Raw genomic sequence first — 24553 nt, 5'->3', positions numbered from 1 at the left:
ATTGCATGAATATTCCTGGACAACACACATTATTTGTCCTTTCCCTCATCTCTGGTTTCCGTAGAGACAAATACTCTCTGATAGAAAACAAATACACGTAATGGCGGGATCAAATCAAGGATGCGAACTTGCTACGGAAGATATAAGTAATATTTCGACTAATGATTAGTCTAGTACAGTATAAAGATAATTTAAAAGTCACCACCTTATCAGTACATAGATTTATTTACTTCAAAATTGGTAAATTAGGTCAAGACCGGTTTCGATCCCTAAGGGATCCCGACAGGCAGCCACGCAGATTACATGGTCTCAACATTTAACATTCATTATTTTACAACACATAGAAGTCTCTACGCTACAACAAATGTGCAACTTTACCAAGACTCACGACATTTCAAACGCACTCCATTTCACAATAGTCACCCATTCAACTAGTAACGACACGCGAAAAGAAGGAAAATGTTTTCATAACAACATACAGAATCTCAAGATAACTCCAACAACAGCAGCAGCTTACAAAATTGCAACAAATACTATACTACAACACGTAATTCATTTGTAAAAAGAGGCAAAGCAACATAGTATAAATATGTATTCGGTCCTATTTATATAAACATTTCATACATTTCTAACTGACCAGTTATATCAGATTACAATCTCACAAACAGTAACAACCCATAGTACTGTTGTTAACCTATGTTAACCCTATCTTACGTTTGAAAAATGTGCACATATTGCACTACATATTAGTACTTTTAATGTAAAGAATTTATTTTAATAAGCTACCATATACCAATATTTTAGTTATGAAGAGTTCATTTTAACTAGATCATCCCATGCTTGTACCTAAGAAGCGGCAAAAATAAACAATATAAACAAGGGATTGAACCATTTCCCATCAGACTAACTTTAAACATTTCCAACTGGCCTTCATATTAGACCACAACTTTACAAATGGTAACAAACCATAGAACTAATGTCAATAAATGTAAACCCCATTTTAATATATAAAACAAGTACAGAAGGTACCACATACTTGTATTTTAGTATTAAGGATCTATTTTAATAATGTACTATATACCAGTATTTTAGTCATGAAGAATCTAAATTAACAAGGTTATTCTATGTTTTTTCCATTTGACCGAACTATAAAAAGTGAAATTTCATAACTTATATATAAGAATGTAATTAGGCTATTGGCATTTCAAAAAAGCAAATATACAGTGACATACCTCAAACAACGGTATATTTTTTTAAGATCCTACAATAGTCTCACTATTATCAATGTGCACAAATGCAAGAATAATTTTATTCTATACTTTGTAATATAAATTGTAATATGATAACATGTAAAAAACATGTACTTTTAACCTAAAAAATGTACACACTTTACCATTTCAGTAAGCAATATGCCAGTGTTTTCATCAAATAGATAAATTATATTGAATGTAATAATTTTGACACTGTATGTAAAGAAGTATAGGACCTATATATGCAATAATTTAGACATAGTGAGCCTATAAATCTCACACATATGTTTTCAAACTAAGATGTACCCACCAACATTCTAATACAAAAAAAAAAATTTTTTTTGACTCAATTGAATTAACTAAAAGATTAATATTTTACATGTGATGTTTTTGTAAATATTTTTTTTATATGTATGTCAACTGAAGATGATCCCTTAGGGATCGAAACTGGTCTTGACCTAATTTACCAATTTTGAAGTAAATAAATCTGTGTATTGATAAGGTGGTGACTTTTAAATGAAGCTAATAGATTATAATAACGATTAGTCTGACAATGAAATTGATATTCATGATAGTGATTGTATTCTGTCGGATGAGAGAGAAATTGTTTATTGCCCGAAAGATGACAACACTGAAATTGAGGACGAAGTGCAGCGCTCCGCTGTCCCAAAGAAGACTAAGCTGTTCAAACCAAAGGAAGTGGAGTTCTGTAGGCAGGTTTCTTGCTACACTTTCTGCTCATTTTGATCCATCAAATTCAGGGTTTAATGATAATCTTCATTTGAACGATAATGACAATAATTCAAGACATGAAGTGTCAATTTTCAAAGAATTTTTTGATCGTAATATTATGAACTTGATAGTGTCAGAAATGAACTAGTATTACTTATTTGTTACTGAAAATGCGGACGTAAAGGAAAAGTCTTAAGTTACATGAGTGGCAAGGCATAACCGTAGAGACTCTATCTTTTCCTGCCAACATTATTGAAGATTGTGGCTGAGTGAAGAGCATGAGAATAACGAGCACCTGTAAAGTGTGTATCAACTAGTGTCAGATCGAGACTTGCGAGTGTATCTGTGGTGTGATAATAGTGTACGGTATTTCACAACTACTACACAAGTGACATTATTCTGATTAACCAATAAACCCGAGTAATTTGAGAAATAAGGAGCACATAAACAACTCAGTGAAATGAGCGCCTGCGAAAAATGTGCAGTCGACTTGGGTAGGGCTCCCAAGGTTCAGTGCGTGGCATGTAAAAAGTGGTACCACAAGAAGTGTACGAACAGTGTAAACAGATACATGGAGTGGACTTGCGATAAGTGTACAAGACATGAACCAAGTAACAGTGTGCGGAAATAAACATCATTGACTACCACTAATGCCCCCTCTTTAGACAGCATTGTCCGCCTCCGTAGCGTAACGGTTAGTGTTATTAGCTGCCGTTCTCGGGGGCCCGGGTTCGATTCCCGGTACTGTCAGGAATTTAAGACTGGCAGGAGGGCTGGTATGTGGTTGAAATGGTACATGCAGCTCACCTCCAATGGGGGTGTGCCTGAAAAGAGCTACGCCACCTCGGGATGAGGAGACGAGTTTACATTTTAGACAGCATTTACGAATTATTGAAAGAGTTAACTGAAGAAATGAGGCAAATGAAGGAAGACCAGAAGACTCAAGAGACAGACTTAGTTAATTCCCTTGAACTGTGTCACAAGAAATTAGATGATACTGTACTTCTGATTTCCAAACAACAAAAAGATATGGAACAGTGTTTTCAAGATAAAGAAAACCTCACCCAGGAAAATCATCTTCTGAAGGATCAAATAAAATCCTTAGAAATCCGTGTGGGGGAAGCTGAACAGTATATGAGAAGGAATACCATTGAAATACATGGGATTCCGGATATACCTAATGAATTTGTTCTCGACACGGTAAAGAAAGTCGGGCGTGCGTTGGACATAGAACTTAAAGAAGAAATGGTGGATGCTTGCCATCGACTCCCTAAGGCACCAAACCAGAAACACTGCGGGATCATAGTGAAATTTGTAAGAAGAACGGACAAGGACCACTTCATGGAGCGGAGGCGAGTGAAGCGAAATCTCTCCAACAGACAACTTTCCTGGTGACAACATCATATATGTAAACGAGAGTCTGTCCCCTCAGGAGAGGAAGTTGTTTGGGTAAGGAATGGTATAATTAAAATATGCACAACCCAAGGGTCTGGAGTCATTGTTATCAATAACTAGGATGACCTATGTAAATTGTAATTGTAATGGTGAAGAGTAGGCTTTCCATTTATTACCAGAATGGAGAAGAGTAGGCTTTCCATTTATTACCAGAATGGAGAAGAGTAGGCTTTCCATTTATTACCAGAATGTACGTGGTCTTAAGACTAAACTAGATGACTTAAATGTAAACATTCTTGGTAATAATTTCAATGTTATAATGCTCACTAAATCGAGGCTAGATGCTAGTGTCTATGATAGTGAGGTCTGTTGTAATAAGTACAAAGTATACCGTGCTGACAGAGTAAGGGGCTCAACGGGACGGGGAGGTGGGGTAGTCATAGCAGTTAGAAGCGGATTAGCTGTCCACAAGGTTGAGCAAACAACGGAACACTTCGAGGGGTTATTTCTGATGGTAAATATTCGGGGAAAGGTCTGGTATCTAATTAACGTGTACGTACCTCCAAGTGCAAAACTAGAGGTTCATTGTGAGGTATTTAGGTCGATGGAATCTCACTATGAACTAATGGATAGTAATGTAATCATTACTGGCGACTTTAAAATACCAACAGTAATTAATGAAAACAGTGACTTAAATTTAACGAGACAAACCCAAGAACTAAAAAACTTCCTCAGTTCACACGACTTGAATTCCTATAATTCCGTTCCCAATAGTAATGGTAAAACTTTGGATTTAGTATTCGCCAGTCAGACAATAACGAATGTCACCTGTAAAAAGTACACTGATCCGCTGCTACCTAGGACTCCCATCACCCCGCCGTAGAAATAGAAGTACATATCACTCCATACCATGGAAACTGCAAAAGGGAAGCTCAAAATATTTATAATTTCAAAAAAGCTAAATTTGAACACTTGTTCACAGGACTAAGAGATCTTACTTGGGAAGACCTTTACGGATGCACTGATGTAGACAAAGCAGTAGCCTGTCTTTTTTCTAAAATTTACGCAGTGTTAAATGAGACTGTTCCTAAAAGCGGCTCGTGGAAGGTCAGGACATACCCAATTTGGTTCACGGAGAGCATAAAACAAAAACTGAAAGAGAAAGAATACTACCGAAAACAGAAGCACCTTTCAGAATATTACAATAGGCAATTTAAAACGTTAAGGTCCGAAACTAAGTCTGCAATTAAATCCTCATATAATGATTATATAAAAACTGTAGAGCAGGATATCACTGATAACACCAGAACCTTTTGGACATGGGTAAAGAATAAAAGAAAAAACAACAATAATCGCAATACCTATGAATACGACTCTAGAGTATTAGATAATGATAGGAACATTACGGAAGGGTTTACAATGTATTTTCAGTCTGTATATTCCCAAGATAGAGCTCAGTATAACATTCCAAACGTTCCATCAGGAACCACTGGTAATATCCACATTGACAGCATTACTGTAGAGGATGTTGAACTAGAGTTAAAAAAGCTCAAGCCAGTCTTCCACGGGACCAGATCAGATACCGCCATATGTTATAAAAGGTTGCAAAGATGTACTGAAATATCCTCTCCTCTTTATTTATAACTTAATTCTCAAAGCATCTGTATTTGCCACAGTACGGAAACTCTCCCGAGTATGTCCTGTGTTTAAATCGGTAATCCAATGTTAGTAAAAAACTACCGACCAATATCAGTTATTTCAGCTATAGCCAAGGTTTTCAAATTTATATTATATCGTAGACTCACATTCTATACAAGGCCTTTAATATCAGTCCAGCAACATGGATTTATTCCAGGACGATCTGCAGTAACAAATCTCATAAATTTTACACAATCAGTATCCTCAGAACTTGATAGAGGTGGCCAGATAGATGTAGTATTTACTGACTTCAAAAAGGTCTTTGACAAAATTGACCATGACATTCTCCTAAAGAAATTAAAAATGCTTGGATTATCTTACCCACTTCAGATTACGATCTGGCAGTTAATTCGATATCATGTAATTCGAAGTCCGATTTTTGCGTCCCAACGACTTCCAATTAACGAGGTTTTACTGAAAAATTACACTCATGAGCAATTGCATTACAGATACCTGGCTAATAGTGTGTAGCACCCCCTTTCAACTTGATGGCAGCAGCGCTGTGACATGGCATGGACTCAACGAGACAACGGAAGCAAGCATTGGGGAGCCATACTTATTCAGGATCACTGCATGGCTTCCCATAACCCACAAAGATTGGTCATCAGAGCATGGTTCAGAGCGCTCACATCCCTTTCAACAGCATCCCAGATGTGATCAATGGGACTGAAGATAAGAGGCTCTATGGGGGCCAGACAAGCATCTTCACATCCGTGGAGTGCTCACTGAACCAGTCTGTGGCCGCAATTCAGGAGCGATAAGCTGGAACATTGTCTTGCTGTAGGTACATGTTGTCTGCAGGATGCTGGAGGTGACCAAACAGGTGAATATGATCTGCCATTAGGTTCCTGTAATGCTCACTGGTGAGCGACATTGTCAAAAATACCGGGGGTTATATTTCATCCCATATAAGGATATCACCACCAGCCTAAACTGTACCATGCTGGCAAGAGGGGGTCTATTGCCTCACGCGGTTGATGACGCACTCATACGCAGCCATCGGCGTGTACCAGCTCCTACCTAAGAGATAGAAAGGAGTATGTGATTTATCAGAGAAACTCGTCCAGAGAATAGCCTGTAAATTCAGGAATAGTCTAGGGCTGTAATCTAGGCCCGTGGATGTTCCTGGTGCTAATCAATGACTTACCTGAACGAATAAAATTCTCGGACTCTCTCATATGCTGATGACTTTAAGGTATTCAAATTGATTGTCACCATTAACGACTGCGTACTTCTCCAGGCTGACTTAAGTAATTTACTACAATGGATGACTGAAAATCAACTATATCTAAATGCAGAGAAATGTGTATCCATGTCGTTCACTCAAAATAAAACGTGTATTTCCTTTAACTATAAACTAGGTTATGATGACCTGAAACCAGTAAATGAGGTTAAAGACCTCGGGATATTATTAGACCGAGAACTCACCTTCACCCCACATATACAGAAGGTAGTTGCTGAGTCATACAGGACATTAGGATTTGTGATGAGGAATGTCAAATCCTTTAAAAGCCTAAAAACCTGTATACACCTCTACAGCTCTCTCGTCAGGCCCAAAGTAGAATACGCAAGCTTTATATGGAATCCAGCAAACAAAATATATATTGCACAGATTGAAAACATCCAAAAGAGATATTTAAAATACTTGCATTTCTAAAAAAAAAACTGTAATTATCCACACATAGCATACAACGAACTTCTCCTAAATTTTGAAATAGAAAGCTTGGAACTGAGGAGACAAAAGGATGAGATGAAGTTTCTGTACAAAACTGTAAACTCTATTATTGACAACCCTGACTTTTTATGCCTCTTGAGTTTCCACGTGCTCCGCTTTAATGCGAGGACAAATGTAACTTTTCGTAATAAAATAGAACAAGTGCTCACAAAAACTCCCCACTCTACAGGCTATGCAATGTCTACAACAGTGCAGTTCAGAAAAATAATTCTTTAGACTTCTGTGTACCTAGACCTGTTTTTACAACAATTCACCATCTCCGTGAAAACTCTGTAATGCTGATTTGAACCAAAAAATGTATTATAAACATTCTACATTAAGCCGTATCCCATAAATGTAATTATAAGTGTCAGAACTAGAAGAAAATAATAGTTTAGATATGAAATTATGATTTTTATTTTTTTATTTTCCTCTTTCATGTAAAGATTAAATTAGATTAGACGTGAAATACTGTCCCTTTCTCATTGTAAATATAATATTAGAATAGTTTAGGTATTAGGTTATTAGACTAGTTTAGATACGAAATGTTTTTATATACTTGTTTCTTGTAAGGATTAGATATGTAATATTATTTATTTCTCAACGTAAATATAATATTAAAATAGTTTAGATATTAGGATATTAGACTGATTGAAACATTAAAAAAAAAAAAAAAACACGTGTAAACATTTGCCACTGTAATTGGGATTAGAAATCCTGTAATGTGCAGTAGATAAATAAATAAAAAATAACTGTTTTGTTGATGGGGCATGTGAAGAAAAAAATGAAAAACTATTGGTCAACAAATAAATTGTTCAAAACTCCGATGTTCGGTAAAGTGACCACTCTTGGACAATTTCTCCCTCCTAAAGGCTGCTTCACTTTTCTGACAACAATCTACAACACCTAGATGACAGACTTTACAAAATTAGGCCTATTTCAGAGAGAAATTCTGAGCTGTATTCTGTCCCAAAATATCTGTATTGATGAGAGCCTGGTTGCTTGGAAAGGTCACCTAAAATGGAAACAGTACATTCCATCAAAGCGACACAGGTTTGGTGTTAAGATGTTTATATTTTGCGACTGTGAAACTGGGTTTATTGCTTATTTTATTGATTATACTGGAAAGGATGCACCTGGCGAGCCAAACTTGTCCTCGGACACTCCCGGCACAAAAAGCCATACGCCATTTCATTTTTTTACTGGAAAGGATATGGACATTGAACACGACGAAAAACTCGAGTGCCTGGGTCAGTGCCATATCCTAAAGTTATTTTGATCAGTGAAACCGTTGAAAAAACAAATCAGTGTGTTGTAAAGTTTACAAACTTAATCACGTATTGAGAGTAGACTTAATTATATTTTTGTCAATTTTACTATTCCTTACATTATATATATGAGCAAATATATGAGTTGTATGATTGATTCATCCATTTTCTACGCCACTGATTTAAATTAAATTCAAGGTATCAGTTATATATCTAAGTGTAAATTATGTAAATTTATTAATAGAGAAAAGTTAGAATCAAAATAATTTAAAATTAAGAATTCAAAATTTTCAAGAATAAACTCACTCCTGGTGGCCCGTGAGTGTCACCAAAACTCAATGATCAAAAGATTAAAATAATTCTGACGGACACAGGAAATAAAACTGATACCTACACTTTACACTTACTATGTAGTCCTCTACTCTCAGCTTTATTCATATTGGGAAATTAGATAAGCCCACATATACTGGATGTATGTCCAACCCTTGTTCCGTATCTCTTCGGGGTTGGGTATGAGGTGAGGTGAATCTACGTAGCGAGTTTTTACGACCTGATGCCCTTCTTGGCTTCAATCTCATCAGAGGAGTTAATGAGATGAAATGAATGACGTAATATATGATAGTAGGAAGGAGAAGGAGCCTCCATATAGAGTGCCACAGAGAACATTTGGACATTCCCTGGAGGCAACAGCTTATCCTTCTAATCCAGACAGTGGACAGAAAACCGACACCGTGGTAACCAGGCAACCAGGCAACCAGTGTTAGTCATCTTCGTCCTCACATTTTTACCATGTGCCAGAACTCTGCCTTGTATATACAGTAAGTACAAATAAATTTCTGCTGTCTTTGAGTGGTGTTTTGTCTAGGTCACAGCAAAGCCCCTTACACATGGTAATGGCAGCAGAATTTTTCTCTTAATATCTTACAAATCTTACACATTCTTTACTTGTTCCCCTCTTAATTAGCCTCTTACGACGTGAAGGGGGTACTCCTTTCACTCCGCCCACAGGGGAGATAAGAGTTCCGATAAATCATGTCGTAAGAGGCTAATTAAGAGGGGAATAACTAAAGAATGTGTACTTGCTCTTTCGTCTTCTTAGCTCAAGAACATACCCATGATTCTATGATTTTCTGTGTAGCCAAGGAATTTACACATCTTTTTCATTAACTTGGTGGTTGGCTTTTATACTGGACGGGACAAATAATAGCTAATGTTGGGTAGTTTAATAATGTTTTTCTGTCTATTTGTTGGAGCATCATGGGACCTGTACATAGAGAGACTTTCATGAAACTTGATTTTTAAGTTTAGGATAAGGGCGAGTGGGAGCTATAAGTTGTTCAGAAAAATTCAGCACGAGGAGGGCTTCAGAGGGGGCCTAAAACATAAAACTCAATGTTTCTCTCTTACAGTTGGAAGAAAGAAATGCTCATGATAAAACTGATTAAGAATATTAAATAAACTTTTTCCTTCCTTTTTTCCTAATACAGTGAAAAATAAGGAAAATGTCTGTAGCAATTATCTGAAAGTTTTGAGTCCAAGAGTCGGTAACTAATTCTGTGGAGAATTGCTAATATTAACCTGTACGTGGTTTTTAGAAAGGAAAAGATCAAATGCAAAAAAGATGAAATTGCACAGGGCCAGAGAGAGCCAGGAAATGAAGTCATCACGACAAGCCGCTGACAGGGAGAGGCCGTCCACCCTCGTGCCTCAGACGACTGGTCGACAGAAATGTAAACATGCACATGCTAAGTGATAGTTCTATCACCGTTGTATATTGTAGATTTTTCAACGGACTGAAAAAACCTAACAGTTACAGTATAGGTTAACAAAGTTGAAACTGAAGAGAAATGGCTTCTACTATAAAAATAAATATTTTTAAAAACCTGTCGTCATTGTGTTGTAATGCACGACAGTTGGCTACGTCGGATCGTAAGAGCGGATAGATGGGCTGCAGTGCAGCAGATCACTCACGAGTTGAATGCTGGACAACAACAGTGTGAGCAGCCATTCCTCCTCGCCATAGGGAGCAAGCCTCAAATGAGGGTATGTCTGCTCATTACCCGTCACAAGAAAAAAATGACTTAGATGGGTAAAGGAACACTGCCAATGGACACTCAAAGCATGGAAAAAAGGTCAGCTGGACAGATGAGTCGAGGTACCAGTTGGTACACGCCGATGGCTGCGTATGAGTGCGTCATCAACCGCGTGAGGCAATAGACCCCCTCTTGCCAGCATGGTACAGTTTAGGCTGGTGGTGATATCCTTATATGGGATGAAATATAACCCCCGGTATTTTTGACAATGTCGCTCACCAGTGAGCATTACAGGAACCTAATGGCAGATCATATTCACCTGTTTGGTCACCTCCAGCATCCTGCAGACAACATGTACCTACAGCAAGACAATGTTCCAGCTTATCGCTCCTGAATTGCGGCCACAGACTGGTTCAGTGAGCACTCCACGGATGTGAAGATGCTTGTCTGGCCCCCATAGAGCCTCTTATCTTCAGTCCCATTGATCACATCTGGGATGCTGTTGAGAGGGATGTGAGCGCTCTGAACCATGCTCTGATGACCAATCTTTGTGGGTTATGGGAAGCCATGCAGTGATCCTGAATAAGTATGGCTCCCCAATGCTTGCTTCCGTTGTCTCGTTGAGTCCATGCCATGTCACAGCGCTGCTGCCATCAAGTTGAAAGGGGGTGCTACACACTATTAGCCAGGTATCTGTAATGCAATTGCTCATGAGTGTAATTTTTCAGTAAAACCTCGTTAATTGGAAGTCGTTGGGACGCAAAAATCGGACTTCGAATTACATGATATCGAATTAACTGCCAGATCGTAATTCAGATGTACCAACCTTTGCGAGTCACAAAGTCTTAACCTTGATTTACAGTTTAAACCTCTCAAATGCCATGAAAAAAAATATTCCAAAATGTATCCATCCTTGCACGGAAAGTACCCAAATGCTCTTAAAACATCGTGGACCAGGCGAGTTGGCCGTGCGCTTAGAGGCGCGCGGCTGTGCGCTTGCATCCGGGAGATAGTAGGTTCAAATCCCACTATCGGCAGCCCTGAAAATGGCTTTCCGTGGTTTCCCATTTTCACACCAGGCAAATGCTGGGGCTGTACCTTTAGTAAGGCCACGGCCGCTTCCTTCCAACTCCTAAGCCTTTCCTATCCCCTCGTCGCCATAAGACCTATCTGTGTCGGTGCGACGTAAAGCCCCTAGCAAAAAAAAAAAGAAAAAACATGGTGGCTTACTGAACTTTCCTATGACGAGGGGAGAAAGTCTAGCTTTGGCCTGCATTAAAACACAGTACAGTGACTATCCTTGTACGATTTCCCGCCATGATACTTGTCCATGGCCGTCTTGTCTCGTAATTCAAAATGCCAAGTCTTGTCATGTTAAAAAGTATTCTAAGACCCATTAATGCATGCAATCACCTTGATTCTCAGTTTAAACCTTTTAAGTGACATGGAAAACACTATTTCCGAAATGCATCCAACAAGTTGCATTTACATTACCGTATTCAATAATGCACTTGTATAAAACACTGGCAAACATAACCTCACACAATGAAAAAAAAATTTGAAAGATCAGGACAAATTATGCTGGCTCTCCTGTGCAAATGCTCTATCTGTTGGATTACTGTACCGTTTGCATTTTTAGATGCCTTGTAGTTTCACGGAAATTGCCCGACACTCTTAAAACATCGTAGCTTATCAAACTTTCATATGACAAGGGAAGGAAGTCTCTCACTTCTGTGTGCATTGCAACACAGTACAGTGACCCCTACCCTTGTGCGATTTCCCGGCTGGCACTTCTCTCCTTTAAAACCGTAAGTCCGTTTGGGCTTGGCATTAAAAAATTAAAAAAAATGCAGTTTCATCGGCACTGACAATATTGTTCGGTGCGTATGAATTGATTATATGAGCCACGCTTTTTTGCCAACTGTCGGCATCGCCAGTGTTTGCGGATTATGTTTCTCCTCACACTGCCTGCTACGTGATATTGTGGCGTTTCTTAAAACGCTGATTACAAAAGAATTATGATTTCACTCGAACTTAGCACATATGAAGCACACTGTAGATACACCGTAGTGAGTGAAAGTGTGCAAAGCTACCCCTGCATATTCTGGAAGACACGTTCTTTCATGACGCAAAGAAATGTTGAATTTAAATTACTTGTAAAATACTATTTTATTAAAGTGTAAAGACAGTTTTGAATTAAAAGTCTGAATTTTGGTAATGCGACCGATGTTGTTCGAATGACGAATTATTCGTATTTCGAATTAAACAATTTAAATAACATGGAAAATCATACCTCATGTTTCCGGGAACGAGGGCTTCTTCGAATTAGGCAAGATTTTGAATTAACCAATTTCAATTTATCGAGGTTCTGCTGTTTTTTGTAACTGACATTTCAGTGGTATTGCAGCACCCACAATCTCTGAATAGCATTGAATAAAAGAATGAGTTCATTGCTGATATCTCTTCAAGCTGAAGAAGTGATTGAGTGAGGAGAGGTATTTGGTGACATTTTACTTTTGCTTCTGTGATCGGGGGCATGACTTTGAAGGCCACATTTTGTGACCGCTGTTCTGAAGCTGTAAACACCAATGCACATTTTCCTCTGTAGAAATTATTGTCTGTTTCTTTGAGCTTGTCTATGTCAACAATCATTTAAATTGTCAAGCTTGCTCTCTTAGAAACAATAGTGTAAAGTTTAAATCTCAGATTAAGCAGAATAGAACAAGTACTTCAAAAATGCTATTGACAGATTAAAACATATTTCAAATATATAGTTGTTTGTTGTTTTAACCTTGCTGCAGTAGATTTCTTGAACAATGTTTTCAGAGAAACAGATGTATGGTCCTTGTTTTTCTATATACAACCTGGATGTGAATCTGGTTGCTATATAAAAGTACTTTAACACATTTGTGGTAACTGTACATTAGCTGCTGTATAAGAGTGTAGCACCTTCATTTTTGTTGTTACTCTGTTCAGATGCAGAGCTCTGCCACCTGCTGACACATAGCCTAGTAGAATTGAAGTTGCCCCTGCGAGGTATTGATCTGATGAGGCGAGCCATTCGCAAGATCCAGCTGTTCGACTCGCAGCTCACCTCTGTACATGCTGACCTGTGTCAGTTATGCCTGCTAGCCAAGTGTTTTAAGCCTGCCCTCGAGTTTCTTGACACGGACATCACAGGCATCAGTCAAGAGGTTTGTTACTTTAACTCAGTCTAGGGCTGGGTTTGCTTTAGCATCACTCAATGTTCAGGATTAGTGTGATTGCCATTGCTTTATCCTGTTTGTATTGACCTTCCTTAGTCCACTATATAATGTTTGTATGGTTGTCAGGGTAAGATTTTAATTTGATAGTGACCTACAGTGGTTGGTTTAGAGAGCAATTTCCAACTCTCTTACAGTATTCTGTAGTATCGTGTATTGCTTGAAAATTCTTAATTTTCAAGGTACTGATCCTATCATTGTCAATGGCCTTGCTGTTGCTGAGCTGGTTAAACAATTATGTACCAAGCAAGTGGCTGCTTGGTTTGGGTCACGTAGCTGTCAACTTGCATTCGGGAGATAGTGGGTTCGAACCCACTGTCGGCAGCTCTGAAGGTGGTTTTCCATGGTTATTTTCACACGAAGCAAATGCTGGAGCTGCATTTTAATTAAGGCCATGGTTGGTTCCTTCCTGATCCTAGCCTTTTTGTATCCAATCATCGTCTGTGTCGATGTGACTTCAAGCAAATTATGTATTAAAAAAATGTGTAGCCTTCACGTTATGAATAATATAATTTGATGCATAGCTAGTGCATATAGTGAAGGTCACTGTGTAGGCTACTTTGACCCACAGGCACTTCCAGTGAACTATGAGAGACACATCAATCTTGATAATTGACGCATACTGTAATACTGGATGCAAATATTCCTTAGGTTGACCTTAAACATTTTGTAACCGATAACTGTCAATATGGATCACAATGAAATTTGTAATGATTGAAAGTATATTTCACATGTTATTTTATTCGAATTGTGCAGTAGAGTCCCACTAATCTGAACCCTGATAATTCAGAAACTCACTTAGTCCGATTTTTTTCAAAAAATAATTTCCTCTACGTCGCACAGACACAGATAGGTCTTATGGCGATGATGGGATAGAAAAGGCCTGGGAGTGGGAAGGAAGCAGCTGTGGCCTTAATTAAAGTACAGCCCCAGCATTTGCGTGGTATGAAAATGGAAAACAACGGAAAACCATCTTGGGCTGCCGACAGTAAGGTTCGAACCCAATATCTCCCAGATGGAAGCTCACAGCTGCGTGCCCCTAACCGCACGGTCAACTCGTTCGGTAATCCAGACTAAAATTTTTGAAGCACCACGGTTGTAATGGCAATAAATAAAAAAATGTATTTCTGAACAATTACAATTATTGTTATTATTTTAATGTATGAAATCAGTATAAAATAATATTGCACTCTATATTCTGGTAGTATTTTGAGGTAGAAATCGAATTAAAATAATGTAATGAAGTTCATAGTGATTGGTTAAACAGAAATTAATAAAACAGCACCCCATAAATATTAGTCACTAGTTTTTTTGTTTTTTACAAAGTCATTTATTCCCGTGTGGTGATTACACATCTATCTTCATAGTTACAACATAATGCTGGATTTCAGAAGAAATTTTTGATAATATGAAAAGACTCCAGTCCCAGTTAGTTTGGACTAACAGGACTCTGCTATCGTACTGTACAAGTGTGAAGGATATATTTTAGTACATATTCCCTGAAGTACCACAGATAGATATAGATGTTTTGAGGTTTTTTTTTCCTGCATAGATTTGGAAAGATTGTTATTGTCAGGAATTAAGATCAGTGAAATTATTTTGTATCCACTTTTTGCAGGGTGGCCAGTTTGACGCAAAGTACTTCCTGCTCTATTATTACTATGGAGGTATGATATATGCAGCGCTTAAGAACTACGATCGTGCCCTTTACTTCTTCGAGGTGGCCATTACGACACCTGCTATGGCTGTATCTCATGTCATGCTGGAGGCCTACAAGAAGTACATCCTTATCTCGCTAATTCTTCTAGGGAAGGTTAGACTTATTGTGTGTGTTAAGAATGTTAAACCTGAATAAGTTCCCTTGTCCTCAACTAATTTTATGCAGAACAATCGCTGTAAGGCTATTTTTATCATTATAGTTTGATGGTAATTTAAACTAGTGTATAATTTCTCTAACACTAAGAGTTCATCATCATCATGATCATCATTTTACAGTTCCAGTTTCCCGGGTACTGTTGGCGAGCCTCTTCCATTCTGTCTTATTGAGATACGTTCTGTTAGTGGGTTCGAGCCCCACTGTCATCAGCCCTGAAGATGGTTTTCCGTGGTTTCCCATTTTCACACCAGGCAAATGCCGGGGCTATACCTTAATTAAGGCCACGGCCGCTTCCTTCCAATTCCTAGGCCTTTCCTATCCCATCGTCGCCGTAAGACATATCTGTGTCGGTGCGGCGTAAAGCAAATAGCAAAGAGATACGTTCTGTTGTTACTGACGTCCTCCATTGTCCTTCCCCGATCTGCAATGTCCATTTTTATGATGTCCATCCAGTGGGTTCTTGGTCTTCCCACCATCTGTTTCCCTGCCACGTGTCGCTCCAAGTTAACGTGCAGTCCTTGTTGGCTCCATCCTCTTTACATGCCCAAACCATCTCAGTCTGGACATGCTGATCTGATCTAACAATGATGTACCAATCCCAGCTTCCTTCCTAACCACATCATTCCTCAACTTGTCCAGTTTGGTTTTTTGAATTGTGGACCTAAGGAGCTTCTCGGATGCCTGCAACCTCGATGAGTCTTTCTTAGTGAGGGTGTAGGTTTCAATATGATAGGTTAAGAATTGGTATGAAGTACTGATTGAACATCACCAGCTTTGATTTTGCTGGTACTTTGGGATCCCAGAGGAGTGTTCGTACTTGCTGGTAAAAGTGAGAGCTCTTCTGCACTCTATTTGAACCTCCTTTGTGGCTAGTGTATCTCGAAATATTACACTGCCGAGATATGTAAAGCTTTCCACACTTTCTAGTGGATGGTTTCCTAGCATGATGTTCGCTGGTTGTCCCTCTCTGTTTATTGCCATCACTACTGTTTTGAGTTTGCTTATCTTGAGATTGAACTCCTGGAACTTAACCTTCCATTCATTGAGTCTTGACTGTACTTGTTCCTCAGTCTCTCCCCAGATCATAACATCATCAGCAAAGGCCACTGCATTTAGTTCACCAGAGGTTTTCTTGATGTTCTTCGTTATGTCATCCATGGTGGTGATACACATTAATGGGGATAGTGCACTGCCTTACTGGACTCCACTTTCGATCTTGAACCAGGATGAATGTCTGTCACTCAGTCGCACACAGCTGGTACAGTTCTCATATGGCATCTGAACTTTCTTCACCAGTCCCCCTGGCACATTCCTTCTCAGGCATTCCCATATCTTCTCTCTTGCAATGCTGTCATATGCCTTCTCAATGTCAAGGAAAACCATAAACTGATCTTTGCCTTTTTCCCAATATTTTTTCCATTAACATACGGACATTGAAGATTAGGTCTGTTGTGGACCTGTTAGGCCTTAAGCCATACTGTTCCTCTTCAAACTGTGGCTCTAAGATGACTCGCAATCTGTTCTCTAAGTTTTTTTTCAAGAATATTAAGCCCATGAGTTAAGAGTTAAAACTGCTATATAATGCTCTGCGTCAGTTTGTTGTGAGGTAGAGAGAGAAGCCTTGTCCAATGGCCATTAGTAGACTTTTTGTGATTCTTGTGAATGTATAAAACATTACTCATTGACAACAAGCTCAACTGCTTGTGTAGAAAATTAGCCAACGTCACCTGATCAAACCCAGTTGGAGCAAAGGCCCCACCACCACCACCACCACCACCACCACCACCACCACCACCAACATTTCCTTCTGTGTTCTTCTATCTTGGGCAGTTCTCAGTTTTAAATTTAACTTGTATGAAGTAGATGTGGGAAATGGTAGGATTTCTCATAAGCACCGAGTATGTTGATGTGATAACAGAGTGACATTGTTATAGGTTTCTCACAGCTGCAGTTAGAACAAAGCTTGTGGTTTAAGAAAAGAAGAGAAGTTATGACTTTGTGGTTTAGATTCAATGTAAAACTCTTAGTTTTGTGTCTATGATCACATAAGCCTACAAGCCATCTTTTGCCTTTGGGTGAAACATAAGGAGAAGATATAAATCATTTAGTTCATTTTGGAAGTTTGGATAAGACTGTGAAATAATGCAAAGCCTTTCCATATTTGAGTCCTTTGTCATCATTTCTTTTTCTCCTCATTGGAAGACATAATTTATAATGACATGATTCTTTTGTTCAGGTACAGAACATCCCCAAGTATACTTCGCAGGTGGTGGGGAGGTTTATCAAGCCCCTGAGCCAAGCGTACCACGATCTGGCGAGTGCGTACGGAACCAACAACTCCGACGAGCTTAGGGCAGTGTTCGGCAAGTACCAGGAAACGTTTGCCAGGTAATGGTGTGATAACTCATGCAGTAATCTGTTACCGTTAATGACGACAAATTGTCCTCAAGCAGAAAATGCCCGCCGCTCGTTACAGTTGTAGATTTTTTGCAGTTTTGTTTTGTTGAAACGTGCATTGTCTTTTACTGAATGTTCTGGGGAAAAAAGTACTTTTCTTGACATACTAATAAAATGTATTTGTATCTTACCTGTACATGTTGAGTTTAGTATGTTATGCTTCGGTTCCTTTGGTTGTGGCTCGAGGGAGATAGGGTCACCTTCCCTGTTCTTCACTTGAGTAACTGTTGTCTGGCGCATCCACATTGCGAGGGTAGGTATCCTCCACATTAGTAGGCCAGTGGGAAGGAGTGCGCTGTCGCCGTTATTGTTTATTATATTGATGAATGAAATCATAAAGCATGTAAAACAGTGTATCAGTAGTGATGAAGTTAATGCTTTGGTGTTTACAGAGATGATGTGGTGATTTGGGGAAAAGGAGAAAAGGAAGTACAAAGGAGACTGGACATTTCGAATGAAAATCTGAAGGAGTTTGGAATGGTAATTAGTAAAAGAAAACTGTAGTCATGCACGGTGGGAAAGAGGAAAAGAGAAGCCAAGTGAACATAGAGAACGGGTAGAGTATGTAGAACAGTTTACATATCTAGTTAGCATTATTAATGGAAGTACAGTAGAAGTCCGCTATAGTGAGAATTCATTACAGCGAAAAATTTACTCACTATAGCGAAAAGTCGTTATATCAGATTTTTTTAAAAGTCTGGAAAACCCCTATACACATTAAAATCGGTATGAAACGGCAATCAGTTTGTTCAAAACTTGCGTTTTCGCGGATGATACCCAAACTACGGCTTACTTGTTTGACACTATGTGAAAGTGTATGTTTAATTTCATCCAGGGCAGCCCTGAATGCAATACAACTCCCACTTTTTCCTTCAAAAAATTTAAATCAGGCTTAAAAAGTACTTTATAAATTCATATGCATACCTTTCTTGTACAGTACGCATTGTTAGACTATCTTTGTCTTCACGCCAACTCCGAACACTGGCTTTAGTTATGCTGTATTCTCTTGCGGCTGCATAATTATTCTTAATTTTCACGGGTTTAATAACCATTAACTTAAGATTGGCATCATATTATCGAAAAGAACCCGTTGATAATTTGCCGCCAATATCTATTCCACGCCTCTCTACATTATGACAATCCATCAGGAAAATATTCATGCTGTCTATAAAACTGTTACTTTTACTCAGCGTCAGCTACAACTGGCCACTACACGCATATCTCGCTTGTCGGATTTGGCCAACTTCAGCGGCTAGCAACGTATAGGCCTAATTGATTATTATTGATTGATTATTATAATAGAGTATAGAGATAAAGAAGCGATCATAATGAATAAGAAAATTAAAGGATTGAAAGGAAAAATCAAAAACAATAACATTACAGTAACCAAAGCGGGCAAAGGCAACACGATCATTCTAATGAATAAACAAGAATATATTGAAAAAACAGGAATTTCTAAAGAATGGCAAGTTTATTTTAATTAAGAAAGATCGGACGAACGTAGTTCAAAAGAATTTAAAAAAGATGTTGCAAGAAGTAGCATTTGTTATGGACTCAAAGGAAGTGAATAGTCTAATAAATATGAACCCAGGAATGTCCACCATGAGAGCATTGCCCACAAGTATTCTTAAGAAAACATTTTAAATTCACATCGGAAGCAATAATCAGTAATACAAGCGAAGAAGTACTGGGAGGACCGCAAAGCCCGAACAATCCCTTCAAAGAGACCTGAACGACGGACTGACTAAAGTGATCCTATGTGGTCATAAAAGAAGAAGAAGAAGAAGAACAAGGTATATTGAAATGAAAAAAAATTACACAATACATAGTCTCGATGTTAAAGACATGTATTCCAACATCCCCACATCTAAAACAATAAATAATGTCAGAAGGAACTTAACAGAGCATAGCGGTTTAAGTAAAATAGAGATCGAAGAATTTATAACATTGTTAGAATACGTATTAGAGAACAATTATTTCGGATTCAACAACAAAATATACAAACAGGAAAAGGGATTGGCTATGGGTTCCCCGGCGTCGGGTATTCTAGCGAATATTTACATGGACTATGTGGAATCAAATAAAATAATTGAGAAAATTAAAGGATTAATTAAATGGTTGAGATTCGTGGACGATGTGTTCATTATCATAGATGAGAAAGAATTAAGCCCGATAGAAGTATTAAGAAGGGTGAATGAAATAGACAAAGATATCAAATTCACAATGGAATCAGAGGAAGGAGGATCGCTGAAGTACGTGGACTTCAAAATAACGAGAAATGGTAGAGGATTAGAGTATCAGGTTTATAGGAAAGAAACGACCATTAGCACTATTATTAGGAAGGACTCCAATCACCCAGGCCAACAGATGAAGGCAACATTTTATAGTATGATCAGCAGGGCACTTAAATTTCCCTTAGAAAGACAAAAAAAGAGATGACCACCATATATGAGATCGCGAAGAGAAATGGATATATGAAGAAATATGTAGATAAAATAAAGGACAAATTAATAAATAAACAGAAATCAACCTTGGACAAGAAAAGAAAGAAAGGAAGAATGTTGTGGTAATAACATTTCATAATAGACACTCATACGGAATAAAAAAGATATTTAATAAAAAGGGCATTGATGTGGCGTTTAAGACAAACAACAATAATAAGAGAATTTTATTTAATTTGCATAAGGTTAATAGATCCAACAGGTTTAATAAATCAGGAGTATATTGCATCAAATGCCAAAATTGTGGGGGAAAATACATTGGACAATCAGGGAGGAGTTTGGAGACGAGATAGAAGGAGCACATGAATGCAGTGAGACACAGGAGATTCTCAGCAATGGGAGAACACATGGAAGAACTCAAACATAATTTTATGGAAATAGACAAAGATATGGAAATACTGCACACGACAACAAAAGGAAAATTAATGGACGCTCTAGAGAAAATAAATATATATATTGATCAGAGAAACGATAATGAAAATAACTTAAACGAACCACTGAATGAAGAAAATGCGATGTACCGATTGGCATACAATCATATAAGAAGAGAGAGAAAGAGGGAGCGAAAGAAATAGTTCCGGTCATAAGTACGCGCCCCCTCGATCCCCTACATTACATAACCGGCAGTACAGCGACAGGTAGCAGGCGAGCCTAACAAGGTCATTGACAGCAGAGAGCAGAACACGTTTGTTTATGCAAACTAGTACAAGAATACTTCGGTCAAGGTTAAATTTTGGCAACCAGTCGAGCTGAAGTAAGTAAATATAATTTTCTCTAATTATCTGAGATATCGTCCTTTTATAAACACATCGCTGAAGGTTAGTTTGTTGGTTTATTATTTAAAGGAGTTTTACGGTTAAAAAAGCGACCAGCATGGTCATCGCGTAACCAGTAAGCAGATTGACAACAAGGAAGGAAGGAGGATATATTGTTTGGGTTCAGACCAATATCACATCATTTTAATTTTTGGATAAATTAGATGGAATGAAGTAAGTAGGCCTAAATAATTTCTCCAGACATCTGAGTAGCCGTCTTTTTTTGCAAAAGGTCTCTAAAGTTAGTTTGTTTGGTTTATTTATTTTAGGAATTGGACGAGATTAAGAGAAGATATTCTGATTTATGAGAGGTCTAGAAAATTATAGCAGACTAAGAAGAAAGAAGAGAGCAGAAACATTTTAAAAGGATAACTAATTTTATAGATGTTATTTATTATTTTACGAATTGATATTTATTATTTATGATTTTACGATTTTAGGATAAGGACTAATTTATAGATGTTATCTATTATTTTACAAATTGATTTATTTAAAGATTTCCACTAAATGACAAGTAAATGTTAAATTTAGACACGAAGAAATATTTATTCTTTCAGATGTACATAAGGACATAAATTAACATATAGAGATTAATTTAATAGATTTCATTATTTAGGAAATTTCCAGTAAAATCTGCAACAAATGACATAGTAAATAGGAAAGGTGAAACTAAGAGAAATTGTTGTAACAATTTTCAAAATTCATATATACTTGTTATATTATACCATTGTACCATAGTCCAAGGATCAATTAATGTTTGGCACCGCTGAAGAAGAGAGCGGTGGCTCTCGAAATATGTACATGTACAGTAATTAAATAAAGTAAAATGTATAAAGTATTGACAAGGCGGCGAAAATATTTTTTACAGAAATTTGTATAGGCCTAATCGCGAGCGTTGAAGGTCAACGAATGAGTTTACTGCGCCGTGGTACGGTTATTTCGCCCTTGCGTTTTTCGAACACATACCTCACAATTTCATCTTCGACTTCTTGAATCATTTTTGCGGGCCACTGAATGCATTTTAGGAGCTATCTTTGTCCTCACGCTAACACCGAATATTGGCTTTAGTTAGGCCTATGCCGTATTTTCTTGTGGCTGCACAGTTATTCTACATTTCAGATAGTTTAATAAACGTTAACTGAAAAATTTACATAATATCGACATGAACCCGTTGAAAATTTGCCGGCAGTACCCGTTCCATGTATCTTTACAATACGACGATCCATCACGAAAATATCCCCACTGTCTATATAACTGAATTTTACCAAATGTCAGGTACAGTAGACGCTTTATAACTCTGCCACTGAGCCGTGGCCTTTCTAAGAATTCGAAGGCTCGCATATTTTGATGCCATTCTGCAGATTTGAGAAACTTTTTTATAGACTCTAATAGAAAGTCATTCTCTCTTCGCTATTTCCCGAGATCAAGTGACGTTATCCAGAGGCACTGTACAACCGGTTGCCGTGGCTAGCGAAGTATACTAAAGAGGTGGTCATTTGTCAACGAGTTCTATGTGTGCGCACGCGGGGGTGAAAAAAGCAGCGCGGTTACTGTTAGGCCGCGAATGCAAAACGACCCTTGATTTTTCATGTGAGATTCTGAGAAGTAAACATCGTCTTGGATTCGGAGAAATACGGTATCACTCTAGAGGCTTCAGTGGCAAACATTTTGGTTTTCTTCTTCAAACGGCGTCAGCTAACCTAACCATATGTGTATCATGAAAACATTTCACACATGTAGAGAAAAATTTACATGGGAATAGCCGTTCCGAAATTTAACTAGCGCGAGAAAATATCAACTATCCTCTGAAATCAGTGATTTACTTTGCCATATCTTGAGGTGCATCACATTTGTACTTAATTTCAGTATATAACATTAAAATTAAGAGATCGTTTACTTCAGCCTTTATTTTTAACGAGTTAACAACTGCTATCGGCCACGTTATTTATGCATTTGTTAAGAAAACGTGTTATCCTCTTTCATTTTGAATTTTCTATAGAGAACAACAGTTGACGGGTATTACTAGAGTAGAACGCAGCCCGGAAGGCGGTTTCGTTGCGCAGAGAGAGATAGAAGTATGAGGTGCGGTGATGCCAATGTGGCTACTCATAACAGCATGTATGTGTAAACATTTTTTCATCCAGTTATATTTTTAATTCCAAAGCGATGACCTATATTTTTCGTGGGCTTAAACGTTTCCTAAAAGTCCAAATTAATTTTTAACATCAAACTCCGCGAAAGTGTTGAGGAAAATTTTCGAGATATTAAGGAAGGTAAATGTATGAAAGGCGAAGGACAGAGAGCATAACAACATGAATGTGTAAACAGTTTTTCATCCAGTTATATCTTGAATTCGAAAGCGATGACCTATATTTTTTGTGGGCTTAAAAGTTTCGTGAAAGTCTAAATTAATTTTTAACACCAAACCCCGAGAAAGTGTTGAGGAAAATTTTCGAGATATTAAGGAAGGTAAATGGACAGTCCAGTTTCAATGCCGTAGGATATTCGCCGTTTTTATACATATCAAATATTGTTGTACGCAGAACATTTTTAATGAAATCATCGAGGACCGTCACTGGCTTCTTGCTCTAAGGGTTCTTCTCTGGCGACCTGAACACCGCATTATTTTTATTTCCGAAGCTTGTTTTATCCTCTGTACAGTTTGTAGGCCGATAACACACGCGAGTGCTGTCTTCTTTTGAAGTGTGGCAACATGGCGTTCCTCACCTTCTCCGGCTATGAACGCCTGCTGCTGCATGCTTACCAAATACAAATACACTTTAATATGCTATTTCCTTCGCTTGTCGACGGAATACTTGTCTTTTTGCTCTTCCTGGATCTATCGTACACACGCAAATAGTTCCCTACATTCGTTGATTATGATATTTACAAATAAAACTCGAAACATTCACTCGTGACCCGCACAAACAAGCACCTCTTACTGAAATGATTCTATTGGCTCAGCGGAAAACACATCATACTACAAAGCGCGCGAATGTTACTGCGCAACCCTCTTCAAACCGCCTTCTGGGCTGCGTTCTACTCTAATCGACTCCAATATCTCCTTTGAATGACGATAAGAGTGCTCGCAAATGCACAGAGTTAGAAAAACTATATTGCACCGAACATGATCGGGCGCATTTTGTGGCAAGCGCTTCAGTTTTCTTATTCAAACAGTGTCACTTATCATAACGTAACTGTACTATACGTATGATAACATACTTCCAGCGCTAGTAGAGAAATGATAAATTTCTCGCTTTAAATTTAAGTGGTAATAGCCTTTCCATACCTAATTTTAACCAGACGCAAGAAAACTAACCTGTAAAATAAATGATGCACTATGCCATATCTGAGGTGTACTTCATTCTTAACTCCATTATTTAGCATTAAAATTAAGAGAGTTTATTCAGCCTTTATTTTTAATGAGTTAACAATTGCTATCGGACATGTTATTTACGCACTTATTACGAAAACATGTTCTCTTTCATTTCGAATTTTCTTTACGTAACAACAGTTGAAGAGTATTACTAATCGACTCTGACACCCCCTTT

General features: G+C 38.0%; 1 protein-coding gene across 2 annotated transcripts in view; it reads left to right on the top strand.

Moving 5' to 3' along the window:
• Positions 1-24553, top strand: part of CSN3 (COP9 signalosome subunit 3) — a 96310-nt gene that overhangs the window by 24632 nt on the left and 47125 nt on the right. For both annotated transcript variants that reach the window (XM_067136017.2, XM_067136016.2), the window contains exons 3-5: positions 13067-13284; positions 14972-15166; positions 17466-17617. In XM_067136017.2, coding sequence (XP_066992118.2) covers positions 13067-13284; positions 14972-15166; positions 17466-17617 — 565 coding nt within the window. The remainder of the gene's footprint in view (positions 1-13066; positions 13285-14971; positions 15167-17465; positions 17618-24553) is intronic.

The sequence above is a fragment of the Anabrus simplex genome, chromosome 1 (genome assembly GCF_040414725.1).
Source record: "Anabrus simplex isolate iqAnaSimp1 chromosome 1, ASM4041472v1, whole genome shotgun sequence".
Taxonomy (NCBI): Eukaryota; Metazoa; Arthropoda; class Insecta; order Orthoptera; family Tettigoniidae; genus Anabrus; species Anabrus simplex.
The sequence above is the reverse complement of the archived record's forward strand: the minus strand, read 5'-3'. Positions and strand labels throughout refer to the sequence as shown.